The sequence below is a fragment of the Chlorocebus sabaeus genome, chromosome 14 (assembly GCF_047675955.1).
Source record: "Chlorocebus sabaeus isolate Y175 chromosome 14, mChlSab1.0.hap1, whole genome shotgun sequence".
NCBI classification, from domain to species: Eukaryota; Metazoa; Chordata; class Mammalia; order Primates; family Cercopithecidae; genus Chlorocebus; species Chlorocebus sabaeus.
In genome coordinates, this window is record NC_132917.1 from 73,891,049 (window position 1) to 73,908,790 (window position 17,742).

General features: G+C 40.9%; 1 protein-coding gene across 3 annotated transcripts in view; it reads left to right on the plus strand.

Annotated features, from left to right (window-relative positions):
• Nucleotides 1–17,742, plus strand: part of TET3 (tet methylcytosine dioxygenase 3) — a 122,712-nt gene that overhangs the window by 78,367 nt on the left and 26,603 nt on the right. For all 3 annotated transcript variants that reach the window (XM_038007127.2, XM_073023086.1, XM_007970194.3), the window contains one exon: nt 12,168–12,258. In XM_038007127.2, the coding sequence (XP_037863055.1) occupies nt 12,168–12,258 (91 nt within the window). The remainder of the gene's footprint in view (nt 1–12,167; nt 12,259–17,742) is intronic.

Sequence of the window (17,742 nt, forward strand, 5' to 3'; positions counted from 1 at the left end):
CTGGCTAATTTTTGTATTTTTAGTAGAGATGAGGTTTCACCACGTTGACCAGGCTGTTCTCTATCTCCTGACCTCAAGTGATCTGCCCGCCTCAGCTTCCCAGAGTGTTGGCATTACAGGCCTGAGCCATCATGCCTGGCCTAAAATTTTTTTTTAATGGAGTATGCCAGGCTCCTCATATAAAATCACATTGAGAAGTCTAATTGTCCCACTGTTGGTGAAGCCCAGTTGTCACTAGGTTAAGGTGGTAAGAGCGAGAGCCAGGTCTTGCCAGTCTAAAGTTATGTTTTCCCCTTATGTGTCCAGCAAATAATTTATCAGGTGATACTTTACCACCATGTGATTATCCAGTTCCCCATCAATCTTTAGTCATATCATGTCTACTGATGATCCTTGTGTAAGTTAATTTTTCATTAGGGATTGCAAACTGATGATATTCTAATTCTGTCCATCCTTTTTTACATTTAATACCTTACAAAACCTGAAAGATGCTCAATAATTCAGTCACAGAAGGACAAATGCTGCATGATTCCACTTATATGAGATCTTGTAAAATAGAGTTATAGAAGTAGCAAATAGAATGTGTTTGCTAAGGGATGGGGGAGGGGGAGATGAGTTTAGTGCATATAAAGTTACAGTTATGCAAGATGTGTAAGTCCTAGAGATCTGCTGTACAACTTAGTAAACATACCATATTGTGCGCTTAGAAGTTTAAGAGGGAGATCTGGCCCGGTGCAATACCTCTGCCTACAATCCCAGCACTTTGGGAGGCTGAAGTGGAAGGATCACTTGAACCCAGGAGTTTGAGACCAACCTGGGCAACAAAGGCCATCTCTAAAGACAAAAAAATAAGTGAAATAGATTGTAAAAGAGGGGTAGATCTTATCTTTAGAGTTCTTTCCCAAAAAAAAGAAAAAAAAAAGTGCTGTTCTTCATTTGATTACTTTCTAAGTAAGAAAGCAAGGATAATGCATAATTTCCCCTTAATTACCAATTGTCAGAATATAAGAGTTGGCTTAATATCACATTTCATCAGTTGGAAGAAGTGTGAGCATATGTGGCTTTATACTACTTAAAAACATCTTGAAGCTCTCCGAAGTCAGGATATAGCTTATAATCAATGATGTCTTATACTAGTTGTTGGCCAGGCAGCCATTATGGCACCATATACATGCATGAATTTGGTCACAGATTTTCATATTGTTATCTCGGTGAGTTATGAATATTGTTAGTATTATGTGCGTTAAGATTAAATACTGTTTAAATTATCTTCAAAAAGAGTACAGTGTGATTCAGTATTGAAACAAAGTTATTGTGTGTAGAAACATGGAAACTAATGAGCATTTTTTTTCTTTTTTAATTTTTTGAGACAAGGTCTTTGTCTCCCAGGCTGGAATGCAGTGGTGTGATCCCCGCTCACTACAACCTCTGCCTCCCAGGCTCAAGTGATCCTCCCACCTCAGCCGTTTGAGTAGCTGGGACAACTGGAGTGCGTGCCACCACGCCTGCCTAATTTTTGTTTGTTTGTTTGTTTGTTGGTAGAGGTGGGGTTTCACCACGTTGCCCAGGCTGGGCTCAAGCAGTCTGCCCACCTCAGCCTCCCAAAGTGCTGAGATTATAGGTATGAGCCACCGCGCCTGGCCCAGATTTTTTTTTCAATAAATATACTGGAACATTTTTTGGAGATTTGTAAAAAATTTGAAAAAACTGACAAAATACATAGCCTAGAAATATTGAAAAAAATTCTTAATAAATGGTAAGTATGTCACAAATGCATAAAATATATGTAGATACTAGTCTATGTATTAATTAGCTGTTATCAGTAAGACTTCCAGTCAACAGTAGGCTATTAGTAAAGTTTCAGGGAAGCCAAAAAGATACATGCAGATTTTCAACCACACTGGGAGTTGGTGCCCCTAACCTCTGTGTTGCTCAAGAGTCAACGTATTCTTGGAAAACATGCAACACATTTACTGTATTTAGCTTATGTTTTTCTTTTTATGTATATATGGTGATATATCAGATATGTCTAAGCAAGTCTAAAAGCTTTTTCAATGAATATGAGATCAAAAGTGAAAGTGATTATGTATAGTATTGCTATGGTTTAAGTGACAAGGTTTAACTTTAAGTGGTAACTCATAAAAACTATGCATATTATAACAGTTCAAATGAAAATGAAATGAATAATCATCTTCAAGGACAATGGAGTGTTTGTTATTTTTTTCTCTTTTCTCTTTTTTAAGCATTCTTATGGCCTGATGAATATTTATATATTTAATGTGTTTTAGTTACAGGCGTTCTTTTTGCTCAGATTGTCCCAAATTTGGCTAGTGGGATGCCCCTTCAGGCCAGCTCCTGTGGTCTTTGGATATACCTCACCCCAGATCATTCTTTGATCATTTCTTTGCTTTTTGTTCAGCAAGAAATATCCAGGGCACATCATACTTTTCCTGCCTCAGACCTTGAATTAACCATTTCTCCAAGGCCACCTGGTTTCCTTTTTTTTTTTTTTGGCTTGGTCACCTGACTTCTCTTTCCTTTTCCCTTTTCCTTTCCTTTCCTTTCCTTTCCTTTCCTTTCTCCTTTCTCCTTTCTCCTTTCTCCTCTCTCCTCTCTCCTCTCTCCTCTCTCCTCTCTCCTCCTCTCTCCTCCTCTCTCCTCCTCTCTCCTCCTCTCTCCTCCTCTCTCCTCCTCTCTCCTCCTCTCTCCTCCTCTCTCCTCCTCTCTCCTCCTGTCTCCTCCTCTCTCCTCTCTCCTCTCCTCTCCTCTCCTTTCTCCTTTCTCCTTTCTCCTTTCTCCTTTCCTTCCCTTTCCTTTCCTTTCCTCCCTTTCCTTTCCTTTCTTTCCTCCCTTTCCTTTCCTTTCTTTCCTCCCTTTCCTTTCCTTCCTTCCTTTCCTTCCTTCCTTCCTTCCTTCCTTCCTTCCTTCCCCCTTCCGCTTCCCCTTCCCTTCCCTTCCGTTCCCTTCCCTTCCTCCTCTCTTTCTTTCCTTCTCTTTCTTTTTTTTCCTTTCTTTCTTTTTCTTTTCTTTTCTTTTTTTTTTTTTTTTGAGACAGAGTCTTGCTCTTTTGCCAGGCTGGAGTGCAGTGGTGCGATCTCAGCTCACTGCAATCCCCGCCTCCCGGGTTCAAGCAATTTCCCTGCCTCAGCCTCCCAAGTAGCTGGGATTACAGGCACGCACCACCAAGCCTGGCTAATTTTTTTTTTTTTTTTTTGTACTTTTAGTAGAAACGGGGTTTCACCATATTGGCCAGGATGGTCTCGATCTCCTGACCTTGTGATCCCTCTGCCTCGGCCTCCGAAAATGCTGGGATTACAGGCATGAGCCACCACACCCGGCCTCTTCTCTTCTCTTCTCTTCTCTCTCTCTCTCTCTCTCTCTCTCTCTCTCTCTCTCTCTCTCTACTTCCCGCCTCCCTCCCTCCCTCCCTCCCTTTCCCTTTCCTTTCCTTTCCTTTCCTGACAGAGCCTCGCTGTGTCACCAGGCTGGAGTGCAGTGGCATGATCTCAGCTCACTGCAGCCTCCACCTCCCAGGTTCAAGTGATTCTCCTGCCTCAGCCTCCTGAGTAGCTGGGACTATAGGTGCCCGCCACTGCGCCTGCTAATTTTTTGTGTTTTTAGTAAAGATGGGTTTCACTGTGTTAGCCAAGATGGTCTCGATCTCCTGACCTCATGATCCGCCTGCCTTGGCCTCCCAAAGTGCTGGGATTTCAGGCGTGAGCCACCGCGCCTGGCCCACCTGTTTCCTTTTAAAGGATAATGGTGTTTAAAAATCAAAACCAGAGAGCTAGGGGTACTTACAGCTACTATAATGTCATTGCTTTTGTGTTTCTCAAGTGGACAGGACCTGATATTTATAATTCGGATTTAATAGTACATAGGTTTTACTTCTTTGATTTTTATACTTATATCTTCTTTATCTTATACTTAATAAGATACTTAATCTTAGTTCCTAGCTCAGGATCCTTTAAGTACCATACATAACATTTATTCAATATATAAAATGAAAACTATATGAAAATGAGACATTTACATAACAAGAAATTGATGGTGGTAGTGTATATATATGTTACACATATGCATACACAGAAGATAATATATCTATCATATGTTATGTGAGGATAATTTGTACATGTATACTAGTTTTATAACTTTGTAAGTCAGCAACTTTGTTGTCAAATTTCTTTTCTAGAATATCTTCTCCCTTATACAGACTTATACTCAGAAGGAGACATAAGTAAAAGAAACAATGCTTTTAAGAGACTCCTTGGGCTGCCCTGTAAACTGCTGAAAGTGGCTTTGGTTTTGTTTGGCACTTGGAGCTTTCTCTGCCCTTTGTGTTTTAGTGGCCTTCCCAGAGAAACCTGACCAGCCAGTTCTAGGTTGTCTTGGTTTTAGATCTTCGTATCTTGTTTTCCAGCTATTGGGATGGAGTTGCTAAGATTTAGTTTGTGCCTTCTTGAAAATTTCCTTTCTCTAACCTTAACTATGTAAGTTTTGAGTTTTTGTGAGTTAGGCAGAAGATGATTAGCAAAAGCTACATGATGTTTCTGTTCCCAGCATAAGACCCTGCAGTCAGTTTGTTACTTTGAATTTTCTCCAGACAATAGAAACTGGAACAAAGCCCAGAAGTTCTGGCATATTCTTGTGTTCTATTTTCTGTATACCATGTGGTCTCCTAGCACCTATAAAGAGTTCAGACCACTGCCTCCAGCACCCACATTCTCATATTCTCTTCCTCTCCCTCCCCCTGCTCTCCCTTGGCCTTCTCCTCTCCCCACCTCTTCACATGCATCCTTCTGTAATTCCATTTTATGGTTCAAAATAGTGCCCATTTGGAATGAGTCATTTCTAACTCTTTAGTTGAATATACTCATTCATGAAATGTTTAAGCACTGGTACCTTGAATCTCATCTAATCTTCAACAATCCTATTATGTAAAAACATTATTTTAACTACGTTGAGGCTCACAAAGGTTGTGTAATTTGCCCACAGTCACATAATTTGTTTGGTGGAGCCTAGACAACAGCTGCCTATTGAGCTTATATTATGTGCCAAATACTGTGCTAAGCCCTTTGTGTATTTTACGCATAGAGGCATGAGGATTAGAGAGGTTAAGTTGCCCAGGTTTCTGTCTGCAAGATCTGCATTTGTTATTCTGTGCCACATTAACAGTTACATAACAAGTATATAATGTATATATATATGCCTCAATAATTGACATTGTATACAAGATGCTCTAGAAGTCCAGAGGGAAAACACCCTGAGAAAGTTCAATAGGGCTTCACAGAAAAAGTGGCATTTAAACTAGGCCCTTTCTTGGAGCTGGAGCTGCAAGGAAAGAAAGGGAAAAAAAAAGAGTTTTTCCAAAAGGAGAGATCCAGAAAGGCTCTGTTGTCAATGAGAAAACATATTTAAGGATGTGGGATACCAAGTGGTTGTGTAGCAGAGCCCCTGGTGGCTGGGACAGGTTGCAAGGCAGGGAGGTGTGTAGAGATGGTATGATGGGGACTTTGTGGACCACGTTCTGAAATTTGGATTGTGTCGTCTGTCCAGTGTGGCATCATCAATGGAAAGTGATGTAAACAGATTTCTGTTTGGGGAACATAACTGTGGTAGTATTGGGTAGGATGACTTAGGAGGGCTCAGACCAACTGTTAGGAGACAATGGCGATAATTGAGGCAAGAGCCTGACCCAGGACAGTAGGGAGGGGTGAGGTGCCTCCATGAGTAGACGCCGTCAGTGGCAAGCCACTTCGATCAGGTCATCTGCTTGGCTGTACACTCCATGGCTAACTGTTTTTGTTTTTTTGTTTTTTTGTTTTTTTTTTAACTGGAACGCAACTGAACTTGCTTTTACTCTACTGCTCTTAGAGTTCATAATGACATATGTATATACCTTTATGCTTGTACATGTGTGTTATGTACAAATGTATGTGTGATTGTGTGTAAACGAACTGTAGCATCTTATACATGCTGTACTGAAATTTTTTTTTCTCCCACTTAAAATATCTTGGAGGTCATTTTCTGTCAGTAAATCTGAAGCTACTTAATTCCTTTTGACAACTGCTCAATATTTCATTATATGGATATGCTGTAATGCATTTAACTAGTCCATAATAATGGACATTTAGGTTATTTCTGATATTTTTCCATTACAAACAGTGATATAGTGAGTGTTCTTACATAGGTCTTTTTTTACATATACAATTATAACCAAATTCCTAGAAATAAATTTTTTGAGGATTTTGAAATTCTTTGAAATTGCTAGTTCAAACAGATTATGCATTTGTCATTTTAATGTATTGCTAAATTATTCTTTATACTGCCTATATCCTCACCAACACAGTGACTTATCAGACTTTTTGGTAGGGACTCCTCTGAAAGAAGGATAATGACATCTCATTGTAGTTTTATGCGTGTTTGAGCCATTTGCATTTTTCGAGAACCATTGGTATCTTTTTTTCATTTTTCTCTTGTGTTGTTGACCTTGTTTAGTTGTAGTAGCTCTTGCTATATTAAGGAAATTAGCCTTTTGACTGATGTCAGTTCCAGATCTCTCTTCCCAGTGTGATGTTTGTCTTTCAGCTTGACTTTCAGTAGTTATTACTAAGTTTTTCTTTAGTTGATTTATCAGGGTTTAATTTATTTGGTTTTGGGAGTGGCTTCGGAATTGTGTCATACTTAAAGACCCTTCTTCCTGATTATTTTTTAAAATTTCCATTTTTTTCCTTCTAGCATGTGTATTGTATAGTTTAATTTTTGTGTATTTTAATCTTTCAGCCATTTGGAATGGATTTGGGGGATAAGGTATTAAGTATGGATCAAACTTTTTTCCCCCAGTTGTCCTAACACTATGCATTGCAAGTTTTATCTTTCCCTATTGATAGGAAGTGCCATGAGGTATCTTACGTGTGGGTCTTGTCTGCTTGGCTAGATCATACACTTTTAAAAGGCAACAGTCAGGTATTATTCTATCTTGTATGCCCCATAAAGTTGAGCATAATGATCTGGATAAAATAGGTATGGAATTAATTTATTTTTTACATTTAAAAAATTGTGATTTGTATACATAGGAAAGTACCCAAAACATTCATGTAAAGCTTAATGAAATTTTGTAAAATGAACCTGTGTGACCACCACCTGGATCAAGAAATAGGCCACTTCTAGTCCCCCAGGAGTCACCTCTATGCCCTTTCTTATTTATTTATCTTTTTTCTTTGATCCTTGATGCAGGGTCTTTGCTCTGTTACCCAGGCAGGAGTGCAGTGGTGCGATCATAGCTCACTGCAGCCTTGAACTCCTGGTATCAAGTGATCCTCCTGCCTCAGCTTTCCAAGTAGTTGAGACTATAGGCACGTACCAACAAGTCTGGCTAGGTTTTTACTGTTGTTTGTTTGTTTGTTTGTAGTGACAAGGTCTCACTATGTTGCCCAGCCTGGTCTCAAACTCCTGGACTCAAGTGATTCTCCCCTCCGCATCCTAAAGTGCTGGGATTACAGGTGTGAGCCACCATGCCCAGACCTGTATGGCTTTCTAACCACATTCCTCTTCCATCCCCCAGAAGTAACCATTCTCTTAACTTTTGTTGAAGGGGTGGCCTGCCCCTTCACACCTGTGGGCATTTCTCATTAGGTGGAATGAGAGACTTGAGAAAAGAAATGAGACACAGAGACAAAGTATAGAGAAAGAAAAAGTGGGCCCAGGGGACCAGCGCTCCGGACCAGCGCTCCGCATACAGAGGACCCATGCCAGCACGGCACGGGTCTCTGAGTTCCCTCAGTATTTATTGATCATTATCTTTACCATCTTAGAAAAAGGGAAGTGGCAGGATAATAGGATCATCGTAGGGAGAAGGTCAGCAGTAAGACATATGAATAAAGATCTCTAAGTTTAAGGAAAAGTGCTGTGCCTTGATATGCATATGTAAACATCTCCATAAACCTTTTTAGTGCATAAAGAGCAGCATTGCTGCTAGCACGTTCCACCTTTCGCCCTAAGGCGGTTTTCTCCTTTCTCAGTAAACAGAACATACAATCGGGTTTTACACGGAGATGTTCCATTGCCCAGGGACGGGCAGGAGACAGATGCTTTTCTCTATCTCAACTGCCAAGAGGCCTTCTTTCCTCTTATACTAGTCCTCCTCAGCACAGACCCTTCACAGGTGTCAGGCAGGGGGACAATCAGGTCTTTCCCTTCCCACGAGGCCGTATTTCAGACTGTCACATGGGGAGAAACCTGGGACAATACCTAGCTTTCCTAGGCAGAGGTCCCTGCGACCTTTGGCAGTGTACATGTCCCTGGGTACTTGAGATTAAGAGAATGGTGATGACTTTTCACAAGCATACTGCCTTCGGACACTTGTTTACCAAAGCACACCCTGCACAGCCCAAAATCCGTTAAACCTTGAGTCACCACAGCACATGTCTCTTGCAAGGACAAGGTTGGAGGTGGGGTCACAGATTAACAGCATCTCAAATACAGAACAAAATGGAGTCTCTTATGTCTACTTCTTTCTCTATAGACACAGTAACAGTCTGATCTTTCTTTTCCCCACATTTGTGACAGTAATTTCCCTGCTTTTCTTTGTATGAAGTTGAACCATATAAAATTATCATTTTTGATAGGTCAAAAATCATTGTCTGCAATTTCATATTTCAACCTAGTAGTTTTTACTCACTATGTATGGATCTCTTAGTATAGTTTGAGTCTGTTATTGAATATCATTTAAATGGAATCTTAACTGTATTCTGCTGTATTAGTCAATTTTCACATTGCTGATAAAGATGTACCTGAGACTGGGTAATTTATAAAGAAATAGATGTTTAATGGACTCACAGTTCCACATGGCTGGGGAGGCCTCACAATCATGGTAAGAGGCATGTCTTACATGGCAGCAGGTGAGACAGAATGAGAGCCAAGTGAAAGGGGTTTCCCCTTATCAAACCATCAGATCTCCTGAGACTTATTCACTACCATGAGAACAGTATGGGGGAAACTGCCTCCATGATGCAGTTCTCTCTCACCAGCTCCCTCCCACAACACAGAATTATGGGAGCTACAATTCAAGATGAGATTTGGGTGGGGACACAGCTAGACCATATCATCTGTGTTGTGCTGCTTTCACTTACGGTGCTGTTGTAGTCAACCATGCTGTTGCAGGTTTCTGATTTTCATTGCTGAATATATTCCATAATATGACTACTGCATTTCAAGAGAAATCCATTCCACTGTTGCTGAATTACGGGTTGTGTCTTTATTTGGACTATTTTAGCAAGAATACCAGCCAGTCCCAGTGTCTCAAGCCTGTACTCCTAGCACTTTGGGAGGCCGAGGCAGGCAGATTGCTTGAGCCCAGGAGTTGGAGACTAGCCTGGGCAACATGGCAAAACCCTGTCTTTACAAAAAATACAAAAATTTGCCAGGCATGGTGGTGCACACCTGTAGTCCCAGCTACTCAGGAGGCTGAGGTGGGAGGATCACTTGAGCCTGGGAGGTGGAAGCTGCAGTGAACTGTGATCGTGCTATTGCACTCCAGCTTGGGCAACAGAGTAAGACCCTGTCTCTAGAAAAAAAAAAAAAAAATCCCATAGCCTGGGTGGTTTAAACAGTGAACATTGATTTCTCACAGCTCTAGAGGCTGAGAATTCTAAGATCAAGGCACCAGCAGGTCTAGTGTCCATCGAGGACCCCCTCCTAGCATGTAGACAGCCAGCTCCTCGCTGTATCTTCACATAGCCAGGAGGGGAGAGGGAAGGGGAAGCAAGCTCTCTGGTATCCCTTCCTATAAGGACACTAGTCCCATTCAGGAGGGTGCTACCCTCTTGACCTAATTACCTCCCCAAAGCCCTACTTCCAAATGCTATCCCATTGGGGATTAGGCTTCAACATACAAATTTGGGAGGGACACAAACATTCAGTCCACAGCAGGCTGTCTACAGCTTTGACTCTTGCAGACTGTGTTGATGTGAAAATCTTTGTATGTGGGATTTAATGTGTGTGACTATGATTTCTCCTAAGGATCAGCAAATTATGGCTCACTGTGTGTTTTTTTTCTTTTACTTTTTAAATACTTTATTTTGAAATAATTTTACATTTATGGGAGAGTTATGAAGTTAGTGCAGAGAGTTCCTGTATATACTTTATATACCTTCTCTTGCTTGGTAAATGTCTTACGTAATTATGGTATATTTAAAATGAATAAATTAATGTTGGTACAGTACTGTTAACTATAGACTTTTTGGATTTCATCAGTTTTTCCACCAATGGTCCTTTTTCTGTCATAGGACCCAGTGTAGGATACTCTATTACATGTAATTGTCGTATCTTAGATATGAAGCAAACTTGCCAGCTGTAGTACAGTAGGTGCACACTGTGTGTAGAGTTTTTTTGTTTTTAGCCTCCTAATATCCGGCCAAATCACTGTTTTCCAAAGCAGCTGCTATGTAGCCTTTTGGGTCTATTTTCTTTCACTTAGAAAAACTCATTTAATAATTCATCCGTGTTGTTACATGAATGGTTTGTTCCTTTTTACAAGTTGAGTTGAGCTTCACATAAAATTAACCATCTTAAAGTGAACAATTCAGTGGCATTTAGTACATTCACAATATTATACAACCACATCTCCCTCCAGTTTTAAAATATTTTCATGATATTTTAAAATATTTAAAATTTTTCGGAAAAAAAAAAAAACCCTGTACCCATTAAGCAGTTACTCCTCATTCCTACCCATACGCCCCCAGCCCCCAGCCTCTGGCAACAACCACCAATTTGCTTTTTTGTTTCTATAGATTTACCTATTCTGAGTATTTCATATGAATGGAAGAATACAATGTGTGACCTGTTTTGTATCTGGCTTCTTTCACTTAACAAAATGATTTTGGTGGGGCACAGTGGCTTATACCTGTAATCCCAGCACTTTGGGAGGCCGAGGTGAGTGGATCACCTGAGGTCAGGAGTTCAAGACCAGTCTGGCCAACATGGTGAAACCCCTGTCTCTACTAAAAGTACAAAATTAGCCGGGTGTGGTGGCACATGCCTGTAATCCCAGCTACTTGGGAGGCTGAGGCATGAGAATCACTTGAACCTGGGAGGCGGAGGTTGCAGTGAGCCGAGATCACGCCATTGCACCCCAACAAGAGCAAAACTCCATCTCAAAAAAAAAAAAAATGTTTTCAGGGTTCATCCATATTGTAGCATGTATCAGAACTTATTTAAATTGTGGTAAAGTATGTATAACTTAAATTTGCCATTTTGATCATGTTTATGTGTACAGTTTAGTGGCATTAATTACATTCACAATATTGTGCAACTGTCATCACTGTTTCCAAAACTTCATCAGCCTAAACAGAAACTCTGTCCCATTAAGCAATAACCCCTCATTTCCTGCTCCTCCCAGCCCCTGCAAGCCTCTCATCTACCTTCTGTCTCCAGGAACCTGCCTCTTCTAGATAACTCATATCAGTGAAATCCTACAGTATTTGTCCTTTGTGTCTGGTTTATTTTACTTGGCATAATGTTCTTAAGGTTCATCCATGTAATAGCATGTATCAAAACTTCATTCCTTTTTTGGCTAATATTCTGTCATATGGACATACACATTTCATATATCCAACCACCTGCTGTGATGGATGGTTATGTTGTTTTCACCTTTTAGTTGTGGTGAATAAATGCTGCTCTGAACATTGGCATAGTATCTGTTTGAGCCTCTGTCTTCAGTTTGGTTGGGTATTTACCCAGGAGGGCTTCTGTCACTTAACAAAATGTTTTTGGCCGGGTGCGGTGGCTCACTGGAGGAGAGTAGCTTGCTGACCGCTGGTCTTGAGTGTGTGTCTAGAAATGGAATTAGTGGGTCATGCAGGATGCAACTCTACCTTTATTGGATAATGGTAGGCGGAATCCCAAAGTGCTTAGATCACAGACAGCACTTGGTTTTATCAGAGTTTTAAATTTTTGCCAATTTGGTCCATGTGTGATGGTGTTTTATTGTGATTTTAATGTGTATTTCCTGATTTCTACTGGAGTTGAACACCTTTTCACGTGTTCATAAGCATGTGGGTTTCCTGTTTTCTAGCATGCCTATTAACTTTCCTGTTGGTGGTTTGCCTTTCTAAATTAATATTGACTAATTAATATTCCAAAAATGTTTACTCTTTGTGTTTCTGCAGAACAAATAGTGGAGAAAGATGAAGGTCCATATTATACTCACCTGGGATCTGGCCCCACAGTCGCCTCTATCCGGGAACTCATGGAGGAGCGGTGAGTGATACACAGATGTCCAAGGAGAAACGGGTGTGCTGTTAATGGAAGTGGATATTAAGCACCTCTCATTTTTCATTGCCTTGTAATAGAAAGCATACAGAAAGGAAGCCCTGATAACTGGGTTATGGAAGGCTGACTGTGGGATCCTCACTTCCATTGTTTCTGGGTTTCTTTCATTCTGTAGGTCTGCCCAATTCATGTACCCCTGCTTCTGTCTATCTTGAAATGTTTTTATTGAAGAAACATGGTTATATGGCTCTATGTCCTGTAGAGTTAGTTTCCTACAGCCTGAATTTTGCTGACAGCTTTCCCGTGGTATTGTGGTATCATTTATAATGTTTCGCATGCCTCTGTGTCCTGTAAATTGGTAGTTAGACCAAAAGCCTTGATTGGGATCAGGTGGTTTTTCCTTTTTTTCCAAAACTGCCTCATAGGTAGAATTTTTTACCTCCCCTAAGAGGAATGTCATGTCTCACTCCTGGCCAGTGGGAACCTACTCAGGTTGTCCCCTAAATCCTTTGGACAGGATCATAGGAGTCTTTCATAACTTTCTTGATTTCTCATATGACAAGATATCCTGGGTTCACATTGTACATTTATCCAAGAAGTCCCGGTTCTTTTTCTTGGAGGAAAAAGTATTTAGAAAACAGACTCTGCCTACTAGGGGCACTCATGACTACACGGGGTTGTTCATTGTTTTTAGGCTGCTAAAGTAGAAAGAGCTATGTTGAATCTGTGGATTTTTCATTCTTGTTATTGCTTAGTGATTACATACATCATGAGTTTATATTGACACTCCCAATTCAAATTCAGGACTCTAGGGTTTCTGTTTACTAGTTGTGGTTTTTGAGCAGTTCATATAGATGGAGACTTGGAAACCCATGTGCATGTCCACAGCAGTTAGTAAACTCTCTGAGTTCCAGTCTATGGCTCCGGGCTGAGAGCAGGGACTTGAGCCAGACTGAGGCCCAGTCCTGGCCCTGCCACTCACTGCTGAGTCCCTAGCAAGTTGTTCTGCTCTTCTGTGACTCAGTTTTCTCATCTGCAAAATAGAGATGATGATAAAAATACTTAGACTGTAGGAGTGTCGTGAGGATAAACTGAATTGATGTGTGGAAAGACTTAGTGTTTGTCATGAGTACTACAGAAAAGGTAGATAGTCATTAACTACCTCACAGACAAATGCACTAATTGCATTTTTTCAAACAAGCATTAGTTTTTGTTTTGTTTTGTTTTGTTTTTGAGATGGAGTCATGCTGTAGCCCAGGCTGGAGTGCAGTGATGCAATCTCAGCTCACTGCAAGCTCCGCCTCCCGGGTTCACGCCATTCTCCTGCCTCAGCCTCCCGAGTAGCTGGGACTACAGGCGCCCGCCACCACACCCGGCTAATTTTTTGTATTTTTAGTAGAGACGGGGTTTCACCGTGTTAGCCAGGACAGTCTTGATCTCCTGACTTCATGATCCACCCGCCTCAGCCTCCCAAAGTGCTGGGATTACAGGCATGAACCACCGCGCCCGGCCGCGTTAGTATTTTAATAATGAAAGCTAAGATGATGTAGACATAAGCATATGCTTGCCCATACATATACATACAAATACGTTAAAAGCTGCGTGGCTTAGAGTTGCTGCAAATTTGGGAACAAGATTTTGTCTGACCGTGGGAGCCAAATACTTTTTTTTTTTTTTTTTTTTTGACATGGAATCTGCTCTGTCCTCCAGTCTAGAGTGCAGTGGTATGGTCTCGGCTCACTGCAACCTCCACCTCCCAGTTTCAAGCAATTTTCTTGTCTCAGCCTCCCGAGTAGCTGAGACTACAGGTATGCGCCACCACTCCCGGCTAATTTTTGTATTTTTAGCAGAGACAGGGTTTCCCCATGTTGGCCAGGCTGGTCTCAAACTCCTGACCATAGGTGATCCGCCCGTCTTGACCTCCCAAAGTGCTGGGATTACAGGCATGAGCCACCATGCCTGGCAAGGAGCCAGATACTCTTGTCTGTGTAGCACAGAACATGATTTTGAACTGAATGACTACAACAGCTTCTCTGAATAAATGAAAAGCAAGATACATGGAGGACAGTGATCTACAGTCATCACTCTTAATTTCCTAGACCATCTGGGAACATTTATATTCACCAATCTGTGAATTCTAGCCTGGTATGAGGGCACTTCTGAGTCAATGAGCATAAGACAGATTTGAAGCTGTGTAAGTGTTGTCATGCTTGCCTGCATGTGCTCATATCCCTGTGTGTTGTAGTTTGCATATTAGACCAGGCAGCTTCTGGGCCAGTGATTTTTGTAAGGAATCCTGACACTATCATTTGCTGCAGGGGAGTCAAATGTACAAGTTTGATCTGGGGCAGGTTTTTTGTTCTGGGGCATTTTGGGGTAACAATTTTATAAGATTTCCAGACAGCTCTCTTAAACAACTTTTCATTATAGAAAAGTATTTTGAAACAAGGATCAAGAGATCTTTGAAATTTGGTAAGATAAGGTTGAAATATGTCTTTTTCCCCACCCCCCAATTGCTTTAAAAATAACAGCCAGCTGTAGATTCTTCAGAAACTGATCCAAGGGAGGAATTCCTCTCAAGACCAGGAATACTTGTGTTTTTCCTTAGCAACTGGTTTATTTTTATCTTAAGGACCTTGCAAATCATGTAACAGATTGCAGTTCCATCTTTATGTTGCCTGCTAGTAAACTTGGAGCCAGATTTGTGTACCCCATCAGGAGGAAGGTAATTTCTCATCTTTGGCCCATAGAACCTATTCAGGTTTATTCCTCTGGGTTTTTTTGTTTGTTTGTTTTATTTTGTTTTGTTTTTGACATGACCCTAACAAGCCTTTTTTGGATTTCTCATATAACAAGATATTCCAGGCTTATCTCTCAAAAATACACACAAAATCCCACTGTTTGTATTTTGTATGCCAGCGTACCTTTTTTTTTGCCCTTATCTTGTAGATATCTTCATAAGATCCTTTCTGGAACAAGGGGAGTAATGAGTGATTGATGCATATCCCCTGGGTAGGGATCTAGTTTGTGAATGGTGGGTATAGTTTGTGAATGGCAGGTCTAGGCTGTCTCTTTTCCTAGACTGTTCCTCAACCCTTTCTCTTCAGGACTGCTCTGCTGTCAGGAGTTGGCTGAAGGCAGGGAGGGGAAATAAACTGAAATCAGGAAAACCTTGTTCTCTTAGCTTTTTCAGTAAAGATTTGGAGAAAGGAGGGGAAGGTTGAAAGCAGATCCTAAAATTTCCCAACTTATTTATGAGCTTCATACTTTGTGGGTACCCAAGTCCTTATCTTCATAGATAATTGGAGTCAGTTGTCAAACCCGTATCTGAGACTGGTGCCCAGCACAGAGCCTTGTGTGTTCTGTCTGGGAAGGAGATTCCCTGCAGCCTAGGAGTTCATTAAAAGCTTGTTCTAGAAACAAAGAACCAACACTGTGCTAGCAGGTTCTCTGAGATTTGGGGAAACTGGTCTTGTTACTGTGTGGTAGAGACAATCCTGAACAGGCAAAGCCTCAGAGCAGTGGTTGTCAGATTTCAGTGGGCCTCAGAGTCTCTAGAGGGTTTGTTAAAACACAGATGACTGGGCCCCACCTAAGTTTCTGACCCAGCAGGTCTGGGATGGGACCTGAGAATCTGTGTTCCATTCCTACCAAATTTCTAGGGGATTCTGATGCTGCTGGCTCTGGGACCACCCCTGGAGAGCCAGTTATCCTTTAGAATAAGATGATTGGCTTGGATAATTAGTTATCCTTTAGAATAAGATTTCAGGCTATCTATGCAGACTTAGTTGAGGGTCTGATAGTTAATCTGAATACTAGAAGGGCCTCTTCATGATAGGCCAAAAAGTGAGGCACTTAAGAAGAAAGAGCTAAAGTGAGAGTTGATTGGCTGTCTTTAAACACAAAGAGACAGTCAGTTCTGTTTTGTTTGTTGTTGTTGTTTTTTTTTAAGTCTAGCTGATGAGACAGTGCTTGGCCCTTTTATTTGTCTAATGCGAGGTTCACTGCAGGACACATTTCTCACAGGGGCGGGATGGTGGGGAAGGACCTGGTTGGAAAGCGGTGGCAGTGTCCTCAGCTCACCCTCCTGCGAGGAACGCGATAGTGCTTCCGTCTCAGCGAGAGGAGTGTGGTCACCTCAGGCTGTTCTCCCGACAGAGATCTCCAGGACACACCAGGGGCCCAGGCCCTGCCCTTATGGGTGGCTTCCTGATAAATGCTTGTTGAAATGAAAGTTGTCCAGGAACCAGACAAAAGCAGCATTATGTGTTCTTTAACTCTTCATCCAGATCACGCTATATAAACTCCTGAGTCCTGTCTCCAAACACTTTCTATAAGAGACTAACAGAGCCTTAGAATTTTAATGTTGTAATTATCAGAAACACTTTTCATCCTTTTGCTAAGATCTTGAGTGAAATAGAGAACATGGAACTCAGAGGAACCTTAGATCAGCATTTAAAAAAAATCTTTGTGGGCTGACAAGAGCTTGTTTGAAAACATTAATTAGTTAATTTAAAAAAATTATAAACTCTGTTCTCTTTTTCAATTACAAAAATGAACCAAAGGCTTTAAAAGTCTAAAGAATGAGTAAAGCTCTAAAGTTTGATGTTATTTTTCAATATTTTCTAAGCATTTACAAAGATATTTGTATATATACAGATATAAATGTATTAAATATGTATATAGAGAAGTTTTAAACCAAATGTAGTCCGTTATAATATACCCACTGTCTGTAGCTTGCTTTTCCCCCCCACTTAATTTCTTTCCATGTCAGTACATACAATTCTACCTAATCATTTTTGATGGGACATGGTTTTTCATTGCATGAAAATTGATGGTTTTTTTGGTGAGGTTTATTATAATGTATTTAACCAGTCTCATGGTAGACATATAAGTTGTTTCATTTTTCTGTTGTTGATGAGACAGTGAATTATCTTGTTCCTAAAGCTTGGTGCATTTGTACAGTTATTTGTGGGGTGGAGATTCCTAGAAGTGGAGTGGATAAGATAAAGAATATGTGTATTCTGAACTGTAGAAGCTGTGATAACGTTAATGCTCTATGAAATAGTATATTAAAATAATATGCCATGATCAAATTGAATTTATTACAGAAATACAAGGATAGTTAGATTCAGACAAGCTGTTAAAATAGTATGCTGTTAATTGATCGAATAAAAAACATTTAATCATCTGTCTCCTTATATGTTAAAAATACATTTTATAGGCCGGGCGCGGTGGCTCAAGCCTGTAATCCCAGCACTTTGGGAGGCCGAGACGGGCGGATCACGAGGTCAGGAGATCGAGACCATCCTGGCTAACACGATGAAACCCCGTCTCTACTAAAAAATACGAAGAAAAAAAAAAACTAGCCGGGCGAGGTGGAGGGCGCCTGTAGTCCCAGCTACTCAGGAGGCTGAGGCAGGAGAATGGCGTAAACCTGGGAGGCGGAGCTTGCAGTGAGCCGAGGTTGTG